We start from the raw sequence: 23,825 nt of genomic DNA on the forward strand, positions 1-23,825 counted from the left end.
ATAAGGGATCTGCGTTGTGATAATCATTAACATCTATTTGCATTGATTTGTTTTTCTGTTTTTATTCCTTCGGGTTTAAAGGAAACAAACAAACAAAAATACCTGCTACAGGCACATAAGGATACACATATCTCAGCACAATCACATAAACTAGGAGTGTGTGGGGGTGACACGCTGACTGGGGCAGAGTAGCTAAAACCCGAATGGGACAGCTGATTGGGTAGATAGATACAAAGGTGACTCAGAAATGTCCGAAACATTCCCTGTTTACAAAATGAATTAATTAAAGCTGATGAGCAAGAAAGCAGAGGAAAAACAAAAAGAGCAAAATAAAAGCAGTCATTTGACTGGTGCCTAAAATATAGACCATAGACAGTGGGAACCTTGATTTCCACAGCATGTGGCTTCCGGGCTGGGCTTCCAAGCCCCCAGTAGAGTCCAGGATCTGGGGACAGGAACTTTCCACACCAGAGCCTCTTTCTGTTAATAGACAGTTGGTCAGAAGCCAGACCTGAAGGCTAAACTACATTTTCAAAATGTATTTCTTTTCCTTGGTACTTTTCATCAGTTTCAAGTCAGAAAATTCAAAGCCTCTGACTTTAAATATTTCTCAAGTTTTCAGTAAAAGTTTTAAAAACTTTCATATTTAAAAAAAAGTGGGGCACATTCTAAATAAAGGTAGCCCCACGAGATTGAGACAATGGGAACAGTTTTGGGAAACTGACCTGGAAAAGACAAGACATACTTGTTTCATTTGGAAATCTTGTTCCAGGGAAATTTTCTAAAGAAAGCAGACATCTCTCCTGCTTGCCAATGACCTGGAAAGTTAACCACGCCTTAGAATGGCTATTTTTGGCTCCATTTTTAAAAGCGTAGAGAATTCACCGTTAGAAAGAACTGAAGGCTTTCACCTTTTCAGTGATGGGTTCTCCAAGGTCCTGGCTTCCTGGACATTAAAGTGTCCTGACAGACGGCTCCTTGTCACTCTACTTCTCAGCATAAGCCTCTCTGGATGCAGGCGAGGGGCCTGGTCTCCCTCGATTAGGATGACAACCTTCTCTTTTCCATCAGTCCTCTGGAAATGTTGTGCATGACCGAGTCCTCTTTCCAAAGCTGATTTTCCAACCAAAGGAAGACAAAAATTTGGTCCCAATGTTAAAGGCCGCAGACCACTCTAAAGAGTGGAAAGACACGCCTGGGCTGTTGTTTGACCAGAAAAGATGATCGAGGAGCCACTTAAGAAACTGCCCCGAGTCAGAGTTAGAGCCACCGGCAGCACCAGGCTCCGGAATCCTCACACTGGCAGCTAGGAAGGCCATTTCAGACAAGCTGCTGATCTCTCTGATTCTCAGGTAGCTCCCCTGTGAAATAAGCGCTAGTCAGTTCTGCCCCAATTGTCTGCTTGGCTCGAGGAGAAGGTGGACAGGACAGGATTCACAAACCACTATTCTTAGAAACTGACAAGTCTTATAATAACCTATATTACACCATCTCCAGTGAGAATAAAGTATAATAGCTACTGTGCACCTGCTTTGTACAATGCTTTTCCATTTCTGTGTTCCAAACCTTACAATAGTGTCATAACTATCTCCATTTGACAAGTGAGGTGGGGGAGGAACTGAGAACCAGAGATAGTGAGTGACCCTCCAAAGTGCATCCACATTAAAAGGCAGAATGGGGACTGGAATGGGCATCTGTCCAACTTTTAGGCTCTGTGTGCCAGTCTGTCTTTAATGAAGAGGAAAGGGACAAAAATGATACATTAAGGGTTAAGGTAGAAAAAGAAATATGACAGAGATGGTCTGTCATAATCTAAGAGGGTTTAATCTAAGAGGGTTTCTGAGGAAGACTGTTGCGCTTTTCCTTTATTTAAAATAGTTTAAATTTATTTTAAGACGGGGATGGGGTCTCCTGGCGTTGGCAGGGTCAGCTGTGGGCAGGGGTAGAAGGAGAGGAACGGAGACCCCAGGGTAGGGGGTCTGGCAGGAATGGTGTCCCTGTATCCCTCACCCAGTGCCTGGCAGGGCCATGTGAGCATAGCACAGTGGTCCCCGGGGGCCCAGCTCCCGAGAAGAGAGGATGGGGGGCAGGGAAAGGCAGGTACAGAACATGAAGTCCACCTCAAGGTTGTGTTCCTGTGTGAGCAGTGAGCAGGTAGGGGGACAGGCAGCCCACCCGGAGGGCACAGGCTGTATTCTCTCCTTAGGGTAATTGAACGATTCCGAGGTCTGAGTGGCCCTGTGTATGTGCAAACGTCCCCACTGGCTTGTCCCGCTTACTGACCCACCTCTCTCCCGTCTCATCTTCTCTCCCTCCTTCCTGAGTCCATTTCTCTCCCTCGACCTTGCTGGCCTCCTTATTTCTTGTGCACAGGTTCTCCTCTTTCCCTCTGCCTCCTCCCTTGCTACCCCTCTGACAAACTGCACCAGCGAATCCCTCAGCAGTGTCCTATCTAACTTTTTTTATTCATTGCATGATTTATTTTTAGCCTGAGACAACTGCATCCTAAAAATGGAGTTCCTGATGAGACACGGGCTGGGCCCAGCTATGCGAGGTATCTGGGGCTCGGCCACCAAGCCCAGCCCTCAGTCCCCGCACTCGTGTCCTGAGCCCACGAGAACGGCTAGCTGGAGCCCAGGCAGCGGGGAGAGTAGGTCCTCCTGGATCAGGAGGGATAGAGCACAGGGACCAAATCCGCCTCTTTGCACCCCAACTTCTCACAACCAGACCCCCTTTCCCCCTGAGAGTCTTCCTGCCGCTTGCCTGCACTCAGTCTTTCTGGGAAAGTAACAGGAAACTTTTCCCAGATGAAGAGAACACACCTGTTCCTCGTGGGGGTCTACCTGCTGTCCTCCTGCAGGGCAGAAGAGGGGCTCAACTTCCCCACGTACGATGGCAAGGACCGTGTGGTAAGCCTCACCGAGAAGAACTTCAAGCAGGTTTTGAAGAAGTACAGCTTACTCTGCCTCTACTACCATGAGCCCGTGTCATCAGACAAGGCCATGCAGAAACAGTTGCAGCTGAAAGAAGTCGTGCTGGAGGTGAGCAGGGCGGTGCACCGGCCACCTTGGGCCGGCCTGCATGGGCTGGCCAGCCACCGGGGACGTGGGAACGCAGCTGCAGAGACCCTGTCCTGGAGTCTGGCTGCAGTTTAGTCTCGTGTGAATCTGAAGGTGTTCTTGTTGCAAAACTGGGGTGTGTGGACCAAGGGTGGGACCCGACTCCTAAAATGGGGACAGTGGAATGTGTTGCACAATTTAAAGTCTGTTGCATGTTGGTCCTCTTGCTTTTTCAAGGGCAGTAGTCCCAGCAACTATTCTAACAAGATGATTTTAGAAGTATTGTTAAGTGGCCTGGGTGAAATGCAACTCAGAGGCGATTTGCGGGTTTCACTGGGGGTGCTAACTCCCCCACTCTCTGCTCCCTGAACTTTTCCTGTGATCCTGGAGAGACAGGAGGTGTTTGACCTTGCTTCTCTCCCTGGGTCAGCTGGGGAGTATCACTAAGTTATCTTCGTCCCTTGGGATTTGGGCTCAGTCAACCTTGCACAGCATCTGGGTGAAGATCTTTAGCTGCCTGTTCATGAATTAATGGGATTTTTTTTTTCCTCAGCAAGTTCTTGGTGTGAGTTCAAGGCAGATGCTGAAGTCAGTTCTTATTTTATCTGTATTACATGGCCTGTTTGTATGCCTGGCACCGTGGGGCCTGCTCTCTAATCCGTGGTGAGGGCCCAGGGCTGATTCCCGCAGCGCCTCCTGGACAGTTTAAGATCACTTACACTTCAGGGGCACCAGTCGGTGCCAGGAATTCTAGTAGTCACCAAGATCCCTTATCAGCCCCATGCCCAGCCCAGGGACAAGCCTGTGGAAAGAGATATTTGAGAATTGCAGCAGCTTGTAAATAGCACATCAGAGAGCCCTACATAATCAAACATTTTGATTAAGAGAGTTACCATATATGAAACTCCTGTAGATTTGAAGATTTGAAGCTTTACCCAAAAAAGGATTCAAATAAACCCCACGCAAGCCATCTCAAATACAGTCAACTACCGTGGATAATTTGAAAAGCACTTCAGAATCCTGTCTCCTGATCACCATACAAGCACCTATTCTCAGAGCACTTACACGTGGTGGGGTGGTCATTACAGAGAGCTCAGGTTGACCAAGAACTTAAGCATTTGAAAAATATCACCACTACCATTATGTGTTTCCTTGGGCTTATCCTGGGGGCTTGTGGGTTGCAGGCCAAGAGAAAGCAGGGAACAGTTTTTAGATCTTTGTGCTATATATGGGAACATCGCAGGCTGGAAAAAAAAAAAAACCCCAGGACATAGAGCATAGCTTCTGCTTAGCCTCTGAAGTCCTCCCTCATATCATCATCTGTCTCAAATGGCTGCACTCAGTTATTGAGAGACTGAAAAAGTTAATTGAAGGCATAAAGATCTTACCCTATAGGTTCAGCACTGTTCGGCAGCCTAGAACTCAAAAAGAATGTCAGTACAAGCACATGCACACACTCTTCCCCAAGGGTAGAACTCCCTAAAAGACCTAGGGCCAAGTAGACCTGAGAAAGGACTTTCCCCTGGGCTCACCACCCCTTCAGACACCTTTGATCCAAGAGTGCCCGGCAGAGACGCACAGCATGTAGCTGATGTCCCCTAGGGTGCTACAGCTGAGGGGGGCATCATTAGGGGGAGAAGGACAGAGAACATGGAGCCAGGAGATCTCGATTTATATTCTGGCTTTGCCTTTCCTGGGCACATGACATAGGGCAGGTTACTTAATTCCTCAGGGTCTCACTTTCTCATCTATAAATATGGAAAAAATAACCAACGTATGTGCTTAAGAGATAATTAAGTAACAACAATTAACACTTATCAAATGCTTACCATGTACAGAGACAGTTCTAAGCACTTTGTATATGTTAGCTAGTTTAACATACGTACAGTTCCTGTCCCCATTTTACATAGGGGGGTACTGAGGCACAGAGAAGGTCTTAGCCCCTGCACTCCACTACTGCTTGACCCAAGTGAGACCATGTTTAGTTAGCTGCTAGATACTCTGTTGAGGATCCTTTGGAGTCTGCCTTAAATGAGTTGCTCCACATGGGCCTGGACCTTTTGAGGCCACTGTATCACCCACAGCGTTGAGAAGCGCATAGCCCTGGAGGGAGGCGCTACTTATGCAGATACCCCAACCAGGCCGGAGAGCTCGCTTCCTTAGTGAGGACAGGGGGCGGGGCTTGGGGGGGACTTGTCAGGGTGCAGGCTTGTTCTCAGAGTCCAGGACAAAGCTGATTCCAAGAATCCCATGGGTCGAAAGAGAGTGATTTAAGCCTCTCCATTTTCTTCATAGTCAAAACAGTTATTTTATCTTTTGAATTCCCTGGACCCAAGACCTGCATGAAGGGAAGTACTCTTATTCCAGCACGGTGGCTTTTGGGGGATAAAAGGAAGACAGCACCCAGCCAATGTCCACAGGAAGTGAGGTCTCAGCCATGGGTGGACAGTGCAGGGGACAGTTGGCTCCTCTCCTACAACCAGTTCGGGAAGGTGACTTCCGATGTCTGTTTATTGTAACTTACCCTGACCCAGTGCTCAATGGAAACACAGATTTCATGGGACAATACTTATTATTATTGGGGGGAATACTTGGATTTTTAACAAAATTCTTTTGTCCTCTATTTTATTCTGTTCTGTTCTAGTCTATTCTGTTCATCTTGATTTAAAAAAAAAGATTCCAACCTGTTAGGTTGATTTCATTCTACAATGATGAGTTGCTGTCCCCCAGTTGAAACACCCGAGACATGTTTAGGGATTTGGAGCTCACAGCCTGTCATGTCAGGGCCCCCCATTCCACTAAAAACCCAGAAGAACTGCCGTCAGCTGGGTATATTTTGCCCACTGCTCTAAGGGATGACACTAAAATGACCCAGAAACAGCCCCATCCACAGGGTGAAGGATCACTCCCTGACTCAGGGTCTTAAAATGCTGACCAATCAGTCATCCGACTGTCACTCACAGGTTGGGTCTTGGGGTAGATGCTGTGCACACAGGAAAATGAGAGCCTCCGGTGGCTCGTGGCCTACTCTGGAAGAAGGGCAAACAAAAAGCCACGGTGCAACAGGATCACTGTAAGAGTAGAGCAACTTAGAAGGTTCTCCCAGAGCACAAAGGGCAAGAGCCCTGCTCCCCAGGAGAGGTGTGGAAGACGTGACAAGGAAGGACTGGTTTGTGAATATGAGGAAAATGTACCAGGCCAATAAGCAAGGGCAGGGGAGGGAATAGCCAGAGCAAGGACTCTGACGGCCCTCAGGGCTCTTCCCACCAAATTTTCCTAAAATTGGCCTGTGAGGTCCTCATTCCTTTAGGGGAGGATTTTTGTCCAAAGGTGGTTAAGCTCCCCTGGGAGTGGCAGTCCTTTAAAAAGTTGCCAGTCACTTCTACCTGCATCTGACCACATTTGAGTTCCACGTGGGACCTGGGTTTGCAAGGGGGAAGAGGAATAGGGAAAGAATAGCAGGCCACTAACAGCTTGGGCAGAAAAAGGGCAAACTAAATGATACCGGGTAGCACCAACCTCAAACTGCTTTCCAGTTTCCAAGCATTCCCCCAAATAACAACAAGTGTTGTCCCATGAAATCTGTGTTTCGGTGTGTGAGTTTCCGTGAGCACTGGGTCAGGGTGAGTTACAATAAACAGACATTAGAAGGCACCTTCCTGAACTGGTTGGAACTGTGCCCTGCACTATCCGCCCATGGCCGGGGTCTAGCTCTGGAGGGTGCCAGGGGCAGGAGTGGTACCTAGTTCTATAGAGATGTTCCCAAGAGGCTTGCTGAATGAATGACATGTTCAATGAAATGTTCTCTTTGAACACCGTCTAGATTTTCTGAACCTTTACCGTGGCTCTGTACTGACGGGACTCAGGCAGCTGGTAATCTTGATTCCTGGTTGGGCATTTCATCCACAAAATTGCATGTGCTCATTTGGAAATGCTGGAATACACGGAAAATGGAGAAAAAAAAAGGGCAATAAAAACATCCACTTAGAAAGCAACACAGCTCACATCCTGATAGATTTCTCTCCCATACTTTCTGTCTATGTGTAAACGTATAGTTTTCAATGGGTTTATACCATTTATAGTTTTGTTTCCTGCTTGTTTCATTTCAATACATTGTATTATTGTGTCATTAAAGAGTTTCATATTCTTGACCAACAATGTTAAGGCTGGCCTAGCATTCCGTGTATGACCATGCATATTTTTAAGATAATTTGTCCATTTGGGGATGTTAACACAATTCTCAGAGTTTTAAAAATCTTTATTGTGATTTTCATTTGATTTTTAGTGAGATGGAATTTTCCCATAAAATTATCTGCCATGTACATTTTTTTCTCCCGTGAATTGTTTTTCCGTGCCTTTCCCCCGTTGTTCTGTTGAGGTGTCAACACAATTATAATGCGAGTTGTAACTTCAGCCAAGACTGTACACTGAGTTACACCATAGTGGCCAAATTCTATTAGCATCACTGGACTCAGGCGCAAGAGGAGGACCTGCCCAGTGATTTCACTTTTTCCTTGTTCTTCTGTTTCTCACTTCTACTTTTCCCTGGAAACTGCCATGCAAGTCACGGCTGCTATCACGCACTCCACAAAGGTTGTCAGAGAAAGTCCTCCAACATCACCGACCTCTCTTGGGCCGAAATGCTCGAGAGGTGGTGTGCCCTAACATGGGCTTCCAAGTCAGATAGACTTGAGGGCCAGTTTCCAAGGGAGACGCCCGTCGGCATTCGGGCGCCATGTTGGTGAAGTGGGAATGTCCGTGGTAGTGTGGCAAGAGCACAGATTCTGCCAAACAGGAAGTACTTGACAAATACTGGCCCTTGCAGCCCGCACTCCATCGTGATTTTAGACAGCACCCAGCCTAACCCTGTCACTTCACAGACTGGGGACACCAGGCCACGTTCAGAGAGCTCGAGACTTGTGACATGATGCCATGTTGCTTATTCACAGGCAGCTAAGCCCCAGAGAGAAGTGACTTGCCCGTAGTCACAGATTCTTGACGCACTGCCTCCCCATTTCACTCTCCCTCTGCTCTCCCGGGCTTTGCCAAGTCCATGCCTGATGCACTCAGCCAGTTCGCCAATGCCATTTATTAACTAGGCCCCTTCCACATTTTCAGTCACAGTCCAGTCTCTCTGTCTCTGAAAGATGTTTCCAGACTCCTCCTGACTCCTTCTAATTTACTCTTTCCCTCCACGGAGACACATGTTGAAATTCTCCCTCTGGATTGGAAGCCTGCCAAGGGCAACCTGAATTCAAAGCAAGCCTGGTAATAGAAGAAATGAGAAAACAAATAGAATCAAATTCTTATGGCAAGGACCAAAATCCTGCTTGTGAGTCAAAAACACAAGTGAATGAACAAACAGGTGGTGTGGCAATATGGCAGACGGTTACCTGGATGGCTGAAGGGGTCAGAGCTGACTGTGCGTAAGCAATATGGCGGCCACGCTGGGAGTTCCTGAGCTCCCTGGGCATGGTGTTCTAAGCACCTATGCCAGGTACGGGAACTGTTACTTCCTCCTCTCTTCTCCTGCTTTCACACAGACCCTATCCCCAAGTCCAGGGCCCACTTCGTGTCCGCTATATCCCCTGCTCCCAGGAAACCAGCATTCCAGCCTGAACAAGGAGGAAGAAAGAAGGACCAAAATGTTTTCCTAATGAGCTTCATGCTCATAGAGAAATGATGTCATGGCTACATCAACATCTGCAGAAGGAAAAGGAGAAAGAAGACATGCGTGGATCTCAGTTTTAGGATCTCTATACCATGTCTTACAGTCAGAGTCAAAATGTTTTTTGAAGAAGAAGAAGAAGGTGGGGAGGGACAGAGGGAGAGAGAGAGGAGATTTTTTTAAATGTTTATTTATTTATTTTGAAAGAGAGGGAGAGAGCAGGGAAGGGACAGAATCCCAAACAGGCTCTGTACTGTCATGCATGGACCTCAGTTTTAGAATCTCTGGGCATGCTGCATCATGTCTCATAGTCAAAGTTGTTGTTTTTATTGTTTTCTGAGAGAGAGAGAGAGAGAGAGAAAGAGAGAGAGAGAGAGAGGAGGGGAACAGAAAGAGAGAAGGAAGATTTTTTAAAAATATTTATTTATTTGGAAAGAGAGGGAGATGCCAGGGAAGGGGCAGAGAGAGAGAATCCCAAGCAGGCTCTGTATTATAAGCACAGAGCCTGACAAAGGGCTTGAACCCATGAACCATGAGATCATGACCTGAAACCAAGAGTCATATACTTAACCAACTGAGCCACCCAGGTGCCTTGAAAGAGAATCTTAAGCAGGCTTTATGCTCAGCACAGAGCCCGACATGGGACTCGATCCTATAACCCTGGGACCATGACCTGAGCTGAAATCAAGAGTTGGACACTCAACTGACTGAACCATCCAGGCACCACTCATATTCAAAGCTGATACTGTTAAGTGTGTACATGTGTTTTACAGGAGCTCACAAAACAGGCCAACCTACAACCAATATACATTTATTGGATTAGGAGAAACTCCAGGGGATCTTCTCAAGCAAGTTACTGAGTGATTCAGAACATGAAAATAAGTATTGTGACTCTCTGAATAGAAATATTAATTCATTGAATATCCGTTGCTGTCGCCAGACTCTGAGTACCGTTAGCCTGAGTAAGCGAACTAATGATCAGTGGACGGATGGTGACCGAGCTGTGCCTTCCTCACTGTGAACAGTGCAAACCGGTCTGATTGTTCAGGATGAGCTAGGTCCCTGACACGGGCCGGCAGCCTGGGGCCCCCCAGGAATCGCCACACCATCCTGGTAGTTGCATGCCAGGTTGGCCTGGTGCTCCTGTTATTTTCCAACAGGCACCAGCTAGGCTGTGAGGTCTGAGACTGCTCCTCAGTGTCCCCCCCTGGGGACCTTCTGTTCTTCCTGCTTACAGAAGTCCTACTTCCACTCACCGCATGAGAGCTGCTGCCATCCTCGCACAGCCTGCCCCGCGGCTTTCTCGCAGTCCCTCTCTGATGCTGATTGCAGATTGGTCAGTGGTCACATAAAATTATTGAAAATGGCCCATCCATCGGGAAGAAGAAAGCTTGTTGTTACGACCAATTTTCCAGGGCTGGTAATCAGATTATTTTCCAATAATTTTAGATGGTGACTCTGGCACGGATTACGCACGAGGCCCTGTGGCGCTGGGGGAGGCTGGTCCCACCATCTGTAGCAGGATCAAGAATCAGAATCCTGGGCCATGTAGGCCTCTGGGTTCTGCCACTATTTAAGGAGGTCTCCTGCTGCTGCTCCAAGGTCCCTAACAGACTGAGCTCCCCTCTCTATGCAGAACTTAGTCTCCTGATCAGTTTGTATATCAGTAAATTATCTTTGGGAGTGCAACCTCTTCAGACCCTGCGGTGTGCCTAGTGTCATTGATGTGACTCTCGTGTGCACTTTCTAAGCATGGCCATGCTCTTATATCTGACCAGAAAAAGCAGGCAACTGGGGTTCAGGGTGCTGAAATTCTCTTTCACTTGCTTTTGGATCCACGGCAAGTCACGCCGCATTTCGAGCGTCTACTAAACCAATCGTGTAGTTGCTCTCCGTGAATGATAAGCCTTCAGCGAAAGCAGGTGAATGGAAATTTCTCATAAAATCATAAGAAGCTGTACAAGTATCAGGTATTATTATTTGGTTGTGCTGATTCCTATTTAGGAGGCTCATTTATGTAGGATGCCTAAGTGACGGTCTGAAATGCACCCAGTGCTTATCAACTGCTAATTCTCTTCACCTGTTGCTTGAAATTTAGGCCATGTTCTTGGCCAGTTGCAATAGTTCTCAACCTTGGCTGCATATTGGAATTATCACGGAGTTTTTAAAAATACTGGTGCCTGGGTCTTTCCCCCCAAGATACCGATTTCATTGATGATGGGGTAAGAGGTGATATCTAGGTACTACACTTTTTAAAAGCTCCCTGGGTGAGTCTCATGTGCAGCCAAGTTTGCAGACACTCGAGACTTGATGCTCAAAATGTGGAACCCAGGGCAGTGGCAGTGACGTCACCCAGGTGCTCATTACATTTAAATGGGATTCCCCAAAGTGATTCATAGGCAGGTTACAGTTTCCAAAGCCTCTTGGGTTAGAGAAATCTTCCAGATGACCAAAATTGTGTTGTAATTGTTTGACCCTTGGTCTGTTGCCTCTCCCCAGAGTGACTGGACCTGTTAGCATACCCTGGTTTGAACTGCTGGGATACGTTGGCACTGGAGCTATAGGGATCTGCTCCGGGGCTCACCCCAGCTCCCAGTGGTCTCCCAGTGTCCTCCACAGCCAGTGATTGACACTTTGGACCTCCTTAAAAGGGGATGTCTGGGCCCCTGGGAAGTCTTACTCGAGAGGTTTCCCATTGAGTTACAGGATTTTCTAAGATCAAAGCAGAAGGTAATCTTCGGTCAGGGTCCAGGACTTACCTTCAGAAAGAAGAAAAACATCTATTGGGTTGCTGCGTCACATTGTCCTTTTTTGCAAAGAAATGACAAATCAGAGAACCGTGGAGACTAGGGGATACTAAGGTGTTACCATGTTTGCCAGGAAACTATGAGAAACGTGGTTACAGCAAACTAGCGAGGGTTCTATAATGTGAATCTTAGCCTTGTGGCCCCCCAAAGAGAAACATTCATTCTTTCATTGATCCACCAAATATTCTTACCTGCTTCCTTACAAAATCCAAATGATGGGCCCTGATAGCTAGGGAGATGTTCTTTTATTGGTGCTAAGAACTCAACTTCCTTTAGTTCTTTGCTTAAATGGCACCTTATGAAAGAAGTTATTTCCCTGATCTACACAGACTACTTTCTGAGCACTCCTTTTGACCTCGCTTCCCCACTCTGTCTTTTCTCAATAGAGCTTGACTGGCACATTGCCATTGTCTGAAACCCTTAGAGAATGTAAAGTCCACAAAGGCAGAGGAAAAATGTTCTCTTCATTGCTGTATGCCAGCCCCAACATTAGCAGTGTTTGTTGAGTGAATGTTAAGTGAACAGAAGAGAAGGGGGAGAAGGGAGATAGCATTTATTATGAATTTACCATAAACCATACCCAGTATGGGAACTTTATATATGTTACTCTACTTAACTCTTACAGCATTTGTTCACATCTCATGCAAAGGAATGATCCCAAAAGTAGAAATTACCCAAGGTCACAAAGCTGCAAAATGGCAGAGCATGTATCAGGATTTGAATTCATGTGGTTTGGTTCCAAAGGACATGTTCCTTACACTACACCAAGGAACAGCTGAAAGGGATTGCTTTGTGTTTGTAAGTGGTGCCTATTTAAAAAGGGACAAGAGTTTTAGCTTGTATTCTGGATTTTCACCCATGCTTGAGCAACATTTATTTATTTATTTATTTATTTATTAAAAATTTTTTTTAATGTTTTATTTTATTTTTGATACAGAGAGAGACAGAGCATGAGAGGGGGAGGGGCAGAGAGAGAAGGAGGCACAGAACCAGAAGCAAGCTCCAGGCTCTGAGCTGGCTGTCAACACAGAGCCTGACGCTGGGCTCGAACCCACGAGCGTGAGATCTGACCTGAGCCGAAGTCAGAGGCCCAACCTACTGAGCCACCCAGGCGCCCCAACTTGAGCAACATTTAATTGTACAATTGGAGGGGAGCCTGGGTGGCTCAGTTGGTTAAGCACCTGACTTCAGCTCAGGTCATGATCTCATGGTTTGTGGGTTCGAGCCCCGTGTTGGGCTCTGTGCTGACAGCTAGCTCAGCGCCTGGAGCCTGCTTCCAATTCTGTATCTCCCTCTCTCTGACCCTTCCCTGCTTGCGCTGTCTCTCTCTCTGTCTCTCAAAAATAAATTTAAAAAAAAACACAAAAAGTTTTTTTTTAATTGTACAATTGCATTATGTTGAACCAAAATGACCAGTGTGAGCAAATGGGCTAATGCTTAGCACCAACTTGGGATTTAATAAAAATCCAGAAAACACTGGATGGATGGATGGATGGATGGGTGGATGGATAGATGGACGGACAGATGGAGAGAGAAAGGGAAAGGCAAACAATTATAAATCTATTGCCTATATTGAAAATATATTTGTCCTTGATCTCTTTTTAAAATTAAGTTTGTTAAAAAAAAAAAAAGCATTGAGTGGAATAGTATAAAATTAGGTTGACTCTGCCAGATTCAGGAACCTGTTTGTCATCCTTGTTTAATCCCACTGACATATGAGTAAAACTTATTTTTTTTAAACCATGGGCCTCTCAGTCCTAAGTGTATATCCAGCATGGGCAGAAACCTCTGGGCTCTATAAGGCTGATCCGGCCTTCAAACCTATTTAGCTCTGGCAAATGTCCCCACGATGGCATTTCTAAACCCCAGGAGAGGAAGGCAAAATTAAGTTGCTGGAGTCGAGTAAATCTGCAGATGGAATGATGTGGGAACTATGGGCAGAGAATAGCAACACACACACAGGATTCAGGTATTTCTTCCACCTGTTCGCTGCCAAAAGATGGCATCCTCCAAATTTGCACCTGCTGCCCTCTGTAAAATCAGATGAGGTCAGGCTTATTTTGGTTTGGCTTTGGGAACGAACCCGCACATAGATCCAGTCCTCTCTCCGACAACGTATACCCACGCCCATTCTTAAATTGCAGGTCTCCTTTGAGCCCAAGGGCCACCCAAATATTTGATGAGAGTTTGCTGTGCACTTCCCGGGGGCAGATGCTGGGAAGACAGGAGTGCTATTATAAGATCATGGCTTGAGTTGACAACAGTGAAATTCTTCCTTCCATATAAGGAATGAATAGAGATTCACAGAATGGAAAACGCACTGTTGACTCAGAAGTTTTAAGCCATCAGAACTTTCTCCCAGATAGGGCGTCTAGCCATCATATCCCTTAGGTAGACCTTCTCCCAAAGTTACACGTTTTGAAATGGAGATATGAGATACCATGAAGGTCACCACTATAGAACTATCATAAGATAAAGTATAATAAAAAGTCAAAAACAAATCGTTTCAGAATCACTCGGCTTTTCATTAAAAGCAGATCTCTGTAGTTAAAACCACTCTCCTGTATTTTGAGCCTCCACAGTTGGCATGGAGGATTTTTGTAGACTTGACAGCTCAGCCTTAGCATCTACAATGACTTCTTCCACTGAGAGAGCCACCGTCCAGAGTACTGAGTCTGTACAAAAAAAAAAAAAAAAAGGCCCCAGAGGCTCAGTCTTCTAAAAACTGGCTGTGATTTTACCCAGATAAGCCGTTTGTGTTTGGAGAGCCATGTAGGAAGAGGGCCAATGCGTCATCTTGCAGTGTGCTGGGCTGGGCAGGCCAGAACTGCTTCTGAGTGCCCGCAGAGGCTGTTCTAGGAGTGCCCGCCTGCTGCCCGGTGCCCCACGCCAGGCAGGCCTCTCCTCACCATCTGCTGTGTGCTGGGCAGGGAGGCAGACCAGGCGAGCCAGCAGGTACTCCCTCACATGCTCACCTGCCTCTACCTCACAGCGCCACACACAGCCAGTGGGGCCCAGGACGCCAGACGAAGCTGACCACGCTCACTCGATCTATTTATGAAGAAAATGAGAGCATCCCCCAGACTCAAAGAAAAAAGTGGACGCAATGCATCAAGAGGAGCCCTCAGTATCACCGGGCGAAAAAGCACACATTCTGGAGTCACACCCACCCGGCTGGAGTCCTCGCACTGGTGTGTGACCCCACACAGCTCCCTTCACTCCTCCAGGCTTCCTTTCAAAAATAGAAACCACATTGGGGTGCCTGGGCGGCTCAGTCAGTTGAGCATCCAACTTCGGTTCAGGTTATGATCTCATGGTTCGTGGGTTCGAGCCCTGCATCAGGCTCTGTGCTGACACCTAGCTTAGAGCCTGTCTTCGGATTCTGTGTCACTCTCTCTCTCTCTGACCCTCCCCTGCTCACGCTGTCTCTCTCTCTCAAAAATAAATAAAAGCATTAAAAATTTTTTTTTAAATAAAACAAACAAAAATAGAAACTGCAGTACCTTCAGCACAGAGTTCTTACAAAGAGAAACGAGGGGATGCGTAAGGTGACCGGCACACATGTGGCGCATGATCAAGGGCTGTTGTTGAAATCATGTACGTGAAAGCCGGCTGCCCCCGCCCCCCACGTGTTGGCTAGCCATGCTAGTTATTGTCATTAGCAGGTGCTATCAGAACAATGCTGGTCAGGCCGTTCACACAGCTCAGCCAAGCAGCGACAGGCTTCTCTTCTGCTTTTCCCCGCACACTATGGGAGCGACAGGTCAAAGAGCTCCAGGTCTGCTCGTTATTTTATATTCAGGAAGCTTCTCCATCAGCTGAAGCACCTCTCTGCAATTGTTTGTTTGTTTTTGAAAAAAAATTTTTAATGTTTATTCATTTTTGAAAGAGAGAGACAGAGACAGAGAGACAGAGCATGAGCAAGGGAAGGGCAGAGAGAGAGGGAGGCACAAAATCCCAAGCAGGCCCCAGGCTCTGAGCTGTCCGCACAGAGACCGATGTGGGCCTTGAACCCATGAACTGCGAGATCATTACCGGAGCCAAAGTTGGGCACTTAATCGACTGAGCTTTGTTTTTAGGTGAGGTGCACCAAGCTATAGAAGGTTGAGTTAGAAAAGGGCTGGCATCTCCCTGGCTTCTGGAACGTAGTGACTCCTTTGGGACTCAGTTCTGAGGTGGGCTGAGGAGGGAGCTACCAGAAGAGTCCAGGGCTGCCAGATGGCATTCTCACAGCCTCTCGGGCACAATGGAACCCTCCCAAGAACAATGTTAGAGGGTGCGTCCTGACCCCATGTCAGTCAAAGCCATTTTTTAAAAAATTCCGTTGCAACAATGTTTTTAGTATGAAAAGGGGAAAACCTCGCCTTTCTCATTCAGTTAGTGTGGACGTCGCAAGCGGCTACATGATAAAGATTGTGATCACAGGTTAGAGACCATTATAGAGCAGTGGTTCCAAACATGCGGGCCTGGGACCAGTACCATCAACAACACCAGGGATACGTTTCTTGTCATAAATGCAAGCCTGTGTCACAAATCCCATCCCAGACCTGCTGAATCAAAATCTCTGAGGTGAGCCCAGGAAATCTGTGTTTTCATGACACCTTCCTCCAGGTGATGCTGATGTGGGCTCGGATTCAGAAACCACCAGCTCGGTGGCATGGTGTTGCCCCAAGTGACTCTAGAGGAACAAACCTTCCCAAAGCACTTGTTTCCATGTGAGTCCTACGAGGACAAGATCTCATTTGTAGACTAGAAAGTCAAGATTGGAGAAGTTGTGTCCTGCTCAGAGTCTCACAGCTGGTAAGCCGCAGAGCGAGGACTGGGGCCTGGGTCTCTCGACTCAGGCGCAGGAGTAGAATGTAATGGATGAGAGCCTGGGCTTCAGAGCCACGATACCAGGTTGGAACCCAGCTATGTTGGTCAACCTCTCTGTATGCCTCCATTTCCTCATCTGCAAACTTCCACTTTATGTGGGTTTGGGGAAGATTCAATAAGGTAATCATGCAAGGCCCTGCAGCAGTGTCTAATTTATAGCTAACACCCAGTGGGTGCTATTTTTATTATGGTTGGTATATTGTTTCTCAACATGATAGAGGAAGGAACACACAGCCTTGGCCCTTGGGTTTCTTCCTTGGCGTTGACCAAAGCGAGAGACTCCCAGTGCCAATAAAAACAATCGACAGCCTCTTTCTTCCCCCAACAATCAGAGGCCACCCATTCCAGCCCCAAAGGGCCCCAGTACTTACTTCAATCTCATAAAATAGCTGTTCCATCCCCTTGCCTCCCTCCTGCATGGAGACGTCACGTGCAATGCCCAGCTATACATAGCCCAGGCCTCGTTTGAGGGTGGTGGAAAGTGACAGGAGATTACCGGGGATAAACGTCAGCTCTCCGGTTTCAAGGGAGGACACACAGTTGTTGAACTGCTTGACATGTCGCCAGATGGTATCAGGGACAGTGGGTGAAAACAGTTTGCTTCTTGGCTTGCATGGAAAGAGCAGGATTGCAGCCAGGGTATTTTTAATGACTGGCCCGAGGGACATTCACTTCGAGCAAAGATCTGTGACACTTTTTCCCAGGCTTGTCAGTCTTCCCTTTTCTTTGGATTCTTGACTTTGCAGAAAGTATACCCCCCCCACACACACACTCAGTTCCCCTTAATGGAGCCACTATCTTTCCTCTGACTACCCCATGAGGCTGCCCCATGACTTCCCCACCTTCCCTCTGACCATAAAATGTGGTATGAATATAGCTCTCTTCAGTCTGTCCTCGGCGTTGAGGAGCGCCACAAAGGGATCGGACTTGGAGGGACAAACATGGGTCCCTGGTGTTCCGTATGTGCTGTCCTGAGGCCCAGGGGAGCAGTCACGTGGCCCATGGGATGTGCCCCCCGGGACGTCTCCCCCAGTGCTGCTGTAGCACCCTCTCCTGCCTTTCATGGGCCAACTTCTTAAACAAGTGGCCCGCACCTGCTCCAACACGTCCTAGCCACCCACTCAAATACTTAACTCCCAGTGCCTTGGCTCCTGGCCCAGCTCTTCTCCGAAAGGTCACCAGCGACTTACCAGTCCTGAAAGGAGACCTCATGGTGGTCCTACTGTATGTGACTCCTCCCTGCAATATTCGATCTGACCACCTGCTCCTTCTCAAGCCACTCTCCTCTCCTGACTTTGGGTCACTGTGTTCCCTGTCCCCCTCTGATTTCTTCCCCCCACTCTTCTCTGCCTCCAGAGTGGGCTCCTGCCCTTCCTCCTATGAGATGGTCAGTCTTCCACCCTGTGGTTTCCTACACACTGCTCTCCCTGAAGACCCGGCCACGCTTACACTTCCGCCTCTCACCTTCACCGCTTCATTGGGTCCTCTCCCCTCCAAGTGCCAGCTTGGCACCTCCAGCTCTTGGCTGGACTTCGACTGCCATGAACACATTGCATCTAAATCCAAGCTGAGAACCTTGCCTCCGGTTCTGGCCTGCCCTCCTGATGCCACTGTTTTGTCCTTCACTCCGTTCCCTGGCTAGAGACCCTGGGGTCATCTTGCCTCCTCTTTGGGTGTGGTCTCCCTCCCTTCTCTCTCCAAAGCCACAGAAGAGTTGCCAGTCCAACTGACTCTCCGCGTGTAACATCACCTCCCCAGTTACTTCTCCATCCGCTGCTGCTGCCTCCGTCTGAGATCAGTCCTCTTGCTGCAGACAATGGCATCAGACTCTCAGCTGGTCACCTTTCCTTTCTACTCTTCTTTCTGTCTGTCTGGGCGGTGTCCTCAGATCAACTCTCCTCAAGCTCAGATTAGCCATATTGTTCTCTTACCCAAACACCCCCAACTCAGAACTGCTCATCGTAATATTCAAATCCTTTACACTCTTTCTTTCATGTGCCTTAAAAACACCACTCCATTCGGCGCCCTCAAATAAGCTCTCTGTTCAAGTAAGTCACCCTGTACATCTCACCCTGTACATCTGTCTCCAAACCTCCACTTCGGCTGTTTTGTCTTCCTGAGATGCCCTCACTGCTCTCCGCTGCCTACCACACACTCCTCCTTGCTCAAAGTCTAGCGGGCCTCTCCTCTTCCAAGCAGCCTCCTCTTTTCATTCATTCATTTGCTTAGAAAACAAATGGTGTTTTTATCTACTGCAAAGTAGAGATGTAGGTCCAGCTCTTCTGATTTCTCAAGAAAAGCCAGAAATCTCAATTTCTGTATGAAAGAGCTTGACTTAAAAGTTTGCATACCACACTGTAAAGATGGTACCTACCATAGTCCCTTAAAATTGCAATTTATGGATTACTCCGTGTGCAACATGGATGTGAAATAGTAACATATTCAAGGTACAGATACAAAACAAAGTAACAATTCTACTTTTCAGGACAGGTTTTGGCTCTCTAGAGAAAATCAGGAGTTGAATGTGCTGGCCTATGAATTTGGGATTTAAATGATAGACGAAAAGTATGGCAGTGTGGATCACTTTTCCATTTCACAGATAAATTTAGTAATATAACACTTCCATCAGTTAATGTAATCAGATGACTTTAATATCTTCTTGTTATTTTTATTTTGTGAAAATATTCAATGAAACAATTTTTATTGAGATGTAACTGATATATAAGATTGTATTTAATTTAGGTATACAGCATAATGGTTTGATACATGTATATATTGTGAAATGATCACCATGGTTAAGTTTACTTAACACATCCATCACCACATATAGTTACTAATTTTTTCCTTGTGTTGAGAACTTTTCAGATCTATTCTCTTAGCAACTTTCAGACAGACAATACAGTGATATACATATATGTATATATGTGTGTATGTGTATATAATACTGTATTATACACATACACTATATCCATTGTGCTGTATATTACATATTCTATTCTCTTAGCAAGTTTCAGACACACAATACAGTATTATATATACATATACACATATATAATACTGTATTTTATGTTTATATATACAAATAATATATATTATGTATTTAAGTATGTTTTTCTATATTATATATAAATAATATATTATGTGTATATATATATATACATATATATATATATATTATATATAAACCTATACCCATTATGCTGCATTTTACATCCCCAGGACTTATCTGTCTTATGAATGGATGTTTGTACCTTTTGATCCCCTTCATTCATTTTACCCGCCCTCTCCCCGCCCCACCTCTGGCTATCACCCATCTGTTCTCTGCATCTATGAATTCAATAATGTTTTTTGATTTGTTTTGGTTTTAGATTCTACATTTAAATGAGATTATACCAAAAGCAAGGAACTAATGTTTTTTGAGATCCGTTCTGTTCAGGTACTATACTAGGGAGAGTATGGGGAGAAAAACAGACATGGACAGGAAGCTGACAGGCTATCAAATGAGTAGGTGTAGACAAATGACTGTGTAGGTTGAGGTATGCTTGTGAACTGAGAAAGGTAAGACAGAGAAGCCCAGGCTTCCTTGGACAAGAGTACAGAAGGCACCCAATTCAGACTGGGGGTCAGGGGATGCCTCTTGAGGAAACTGGCATTCAAGTGTAGACTTCAAGGATGGTAGGAGCTGGTGAACTATGAAGGAAAGGCTCTTCTAGGAAGAGGGAAGAGTGGATGTGGAAGTGGGGGACGTTCAGTGCCTTTGTGTGACCAGAACCAGGCATTCCTGGCAGACAGCTGCAGCTGGTGCCCGGCCTTGAGCTTGGGGACACAGCCGAACAAGGATACCCTGTACAAGGATGTCCTGAGGCTGGAGAGCTTGACGTTTTGAGGAGCTGAGGAAGAGTATAGTAAGTAAGAGGGAGAGTGGCCCCAAATGAGGTTGGAGAGGCAGACAGGCCGAACAGGGCAGGGCCTGGTTGCCCCATTAGGGTTTTTAGAGTTCATTCTGAGTGTGTGGAAGTTAAATCCACACTGCTTATCACAGCCCGTGAGGCTCTGCATAGTTTGACCTCCCTGCTCACAAGCTCTCTCTCAGGCTCCATAACCCTTGTTTTCTTTAGTACCTACCAGGTAATTTTTCATTAGCTTCTTCCTTAATGAAACCACACAGTCCTTGATGTTCTGACGTGTCTTACACACTTTTGTTTAGCACACAGACCTTGATTATAGCAGGTCCTCAATTCATAGTTTTTGCTTTCTTTCAATTCTAGTACATTTGGCTTTGATCTTCTGGAAGTGGCACAAGGCCCAGAACCTTATGCAGCTGTCATCATATTAAGAACAAAATATAAGATTTATTTAGCACTTACTGCATGCCCAAAGCTGTGTCAACAACTTTACATGCATTATCTTATGTAATCTTTAAAACAGCCTCATGAAATAGGCTGTTATTATCCATATTTTATAGCAGAGTCACAGCACTTAGGACCAATCAGGAATCCAGGTCACCGACGCCAAGTGCTGTATTCCTTACAACTGGGATAGATTATCTAAAGATGAGATTCATTTATTCATTTAAAGATGAGATCTATTTTGATTGCATCATTACAGAGGTAATAGTGGTATAATAAACACCTATACAGTGCAATATAAAGAGAGAAAAAAGGGTATACTATGGTATATGCTTATTTACACTGAACTGTGCATATTATTTGGTATAACTTTTTTGTGTAAAGTTAGTTTTGTACTCAAAAGAATTATCTGGGGTGCCTGGATGATTTAGTCAGTGAAGCATCCGCCTCTTGATCGCTCAAGTCTTGATCTCAGGGTCATGAGTTCAAACCTTGCATTAGGCTCTGCACTGGGTATGAAGCCAACTTAAAAATATAAAATAATAAAATAAAATAAAATAATAAAAATTTTTTTAAATCCTCTATGACCAAAGCAAATCCTAGTGTTTCTGTAAAGAATAAGCATTGCACCAGTGCCCAGGGCTGCATATACCAACCAATAAGAGACGACCCCATTCTCTTAGGATGGACAAGAGACAGATGATACGAGAAGTAACCACCAACCAAACTAACAAAACCAGCAGGAGAAAGTTCATAAGTCAATAGGAGAAAATTGTAATCAGATGGGATAAGAGTATTCCAGTCTTCTTGGGATTTAGGAGACATATTGACTCTATGTTTTTTCTCTTCCTCATATTTATAACTCTTAATCACTGTAATTAGTGACAATTGCCTCTTGCCACTTTGGCTCAGAAGTCCCTTGAATTTATGAAGTGCTTGGGCCCATCCATCCAGTCATCCAAAGTATGCTGAGTGTCTGTAAGGAGCTAGATGAGAGACCAGAGCCACAAAACGGGGTCCTTCTTCTTAGGGAGGAAAGATGGACGAGACAGAAGAGACTTATACATGACTCTCGTGGTTGCAAAATAAGTGTCAGAGAGCCATGTCCCTGCCATGGGCTGTTGGAATTCACAGAAAGGAGGCTGCAGTGAAAGATGAGCCTGGAGCTGGCTTTACAGCCAGGGGCGCCAAGGCTGGCAGCGAGTGAGAGAGTGCAGTGAATCTGGGCTGGGGGAGAATGGGGAGAGGAACAGATGAGCTGGAGATTTAGGATCAGAGCAAAGGCGAGACAAGGTGGAGCCAAGTGTGAGAGGCAAACAATGTCCAAGGGGTCCCCATCAGCCTGGCAGGGACTCTTGGTCCTGGGGGGACTGGGTCATGTCAGGACTCAGTCCAGGAGGGCCTGGACTTTCATCACAGATGTCCTCCCCCAACACAGTCTCACTGCTCTCCCTTGGGTTGCTGCCAGCCCCGGCCACCCTTGGCTCAGCCCATGAGGGGCGCCTGCTAGGGTTGACGGGAGTGATGACAGAGCTCAAGTGGGCAGGCTTTGGGCCTAATCGGGGTGGGAGGCGAGAGCGACAGACACTGCCAGGACTGTGCCAAGGAGGAGGTGGGCAGGTCTCAGAGAGCACGGGTTTCTGGCCCATCTGTGAGCGCCAGCCCTGTCCATCCATCCAATCCTAGGAGAGCGACTGGCTATGCGTGGTTAAACAGGAAACCCAAGAAACAGAACTCAGCTTATCTGAGATAGTACCTCTCACTCATGTAGATGCAAAAGTCACATATAAATATCAAGAAAGTAACTAGAGGCCACGCTTTCTATTCCTGGGAGAGGCACACATTTGCATCAGCCTAAAACCCAACAAAACATGATGGCATACACCTAGGAGAGGTCAGAGTTAAAACTTCTGTTTCATTCTCATAGTTAATCGCTTATATTCTTACTATTATTAATATGTCTCTCCTATGCCTGAGGTAGAGGAGTCAACAGAGCCACTCATGGGCCAGAGGGTCACAGTTGAAAAAATGATACTGTATCACTTTTGGATGAACTGACAATCATTTGTAGCAGTGCTTTCTAGAGTGTAATAGGAGATCTGCTGTATCAGAATCCTGAGGGGTAGTAGTGTCAATCTCTGAGCCCCGCCCCAGCTCTGTTCTCTACTTTCTGGAGCTGGGGCTCAGAAAGCCCCATTTTAAGTGGTGATTTAAATGCATGCTCAAGCTTAAGAGCCACTGTTAGAGGCTCATGTGGTAGGAGGAGGGAAACTTAATAGTATCATTACTAACTTTGAATGATAGACATTTTGGTAGCACGAACTAGGACAGAGTGGCTTATACTGAAAACCAGAAAACTCTTTCAAAAATGACCTTGTCTAATGAATTGAATACAATAGACTAAAAATGACTTTCCAGAAAGATTAGCCTGTTGAAGTATTGCAGGAAAGCTCGAGATGAGTCATAACATAAATACTGACGATGATGTCTTTCATCCTAAGCCTTTCCCTAGTCTCAGCCAAAATCCGAGAATGGAGAGAAAACTGCCCAAGGGGCAGGTGGTGGCATTTGCAGCCTGCCCCTCCACCCCAGGCCACCAGGTTCTCTCCGAGAACAGCTTTTGTGTTTCCCATCAATATCCTTAGCCTTAAAGGAACAGAAGTGTTTAGGAGCAGAGATAAAGAGAAGGGGGAGGAAGAGTGAATAGGCAAAGAAAGCCCCAAGGAAGTTATAAGAGGAAAGGAAATCCAAGGGAGAAGACACAGATGTGGGGAAAATGAAGGCAGACATAGAAATGAAGAGAAAATGAGAGAAGCAACCACAGAAGGATTTGTAGCACAAACTGCAAAGCCAGATAGATCCAGGGTCACTCCACCGAGGAAACAGGAAATCCTAATGTGATGTGCACTAAAGGACAAAACTGTGAAATATGTGCAGCGAAAACTGATAGAACTGAAAGGAAAACTAGACAAATTCTGAAGATTGAGAACAAGGCATAGACATCTGCTTTTGCCACTTTGATTCAACACAATGCTGGAAGTCCTTGTCAGTGCCACAAGGAAACACA

General features: G+C 46.2%; 1 protein-coding gene across 1 annotated transcript in view; it reads left to right on the forward strand.

Moving 5' to 3' along the window:
- The first annotated feature begins 2,528 nt into the window (after positions 1-2,528).
- The window catches only part of CASQ2 (calsequestrin 2), a 64,215-nt gene continuing 42,918 nt past the window's right edge, over positions 2,529-23,825 (forward strand). The window contains exon 1 of the mRNA XM_029949470.1: positions 2,529-3,041. Within this exon, the coding sequence (XP_029805330.1) occupies positions 2,808-3,041 (234 nt within the window). The 5' untranslated portion in view covers positions 2,529-2,807. The remainder of the gene's footprint in view (positions 3,042-23,825) is intronic.

The sequence above is a fragment of the Suricata suricatta genome, chromosome 8, assembly GCF_006229205.1.
Source record: "Suricata suricatta isolate VVHF042 chromosome 8, meerkat_22Aug2017_6uvM2_HiC, whole genome shotgun sequence".
NCBI classification, from domain to species: domain Eukaryota; kingdom Metazoa; phylum Chordata; class Mammalia; order Carnivora; family Herpestidae; genus Suricata; species Suricata suricatta.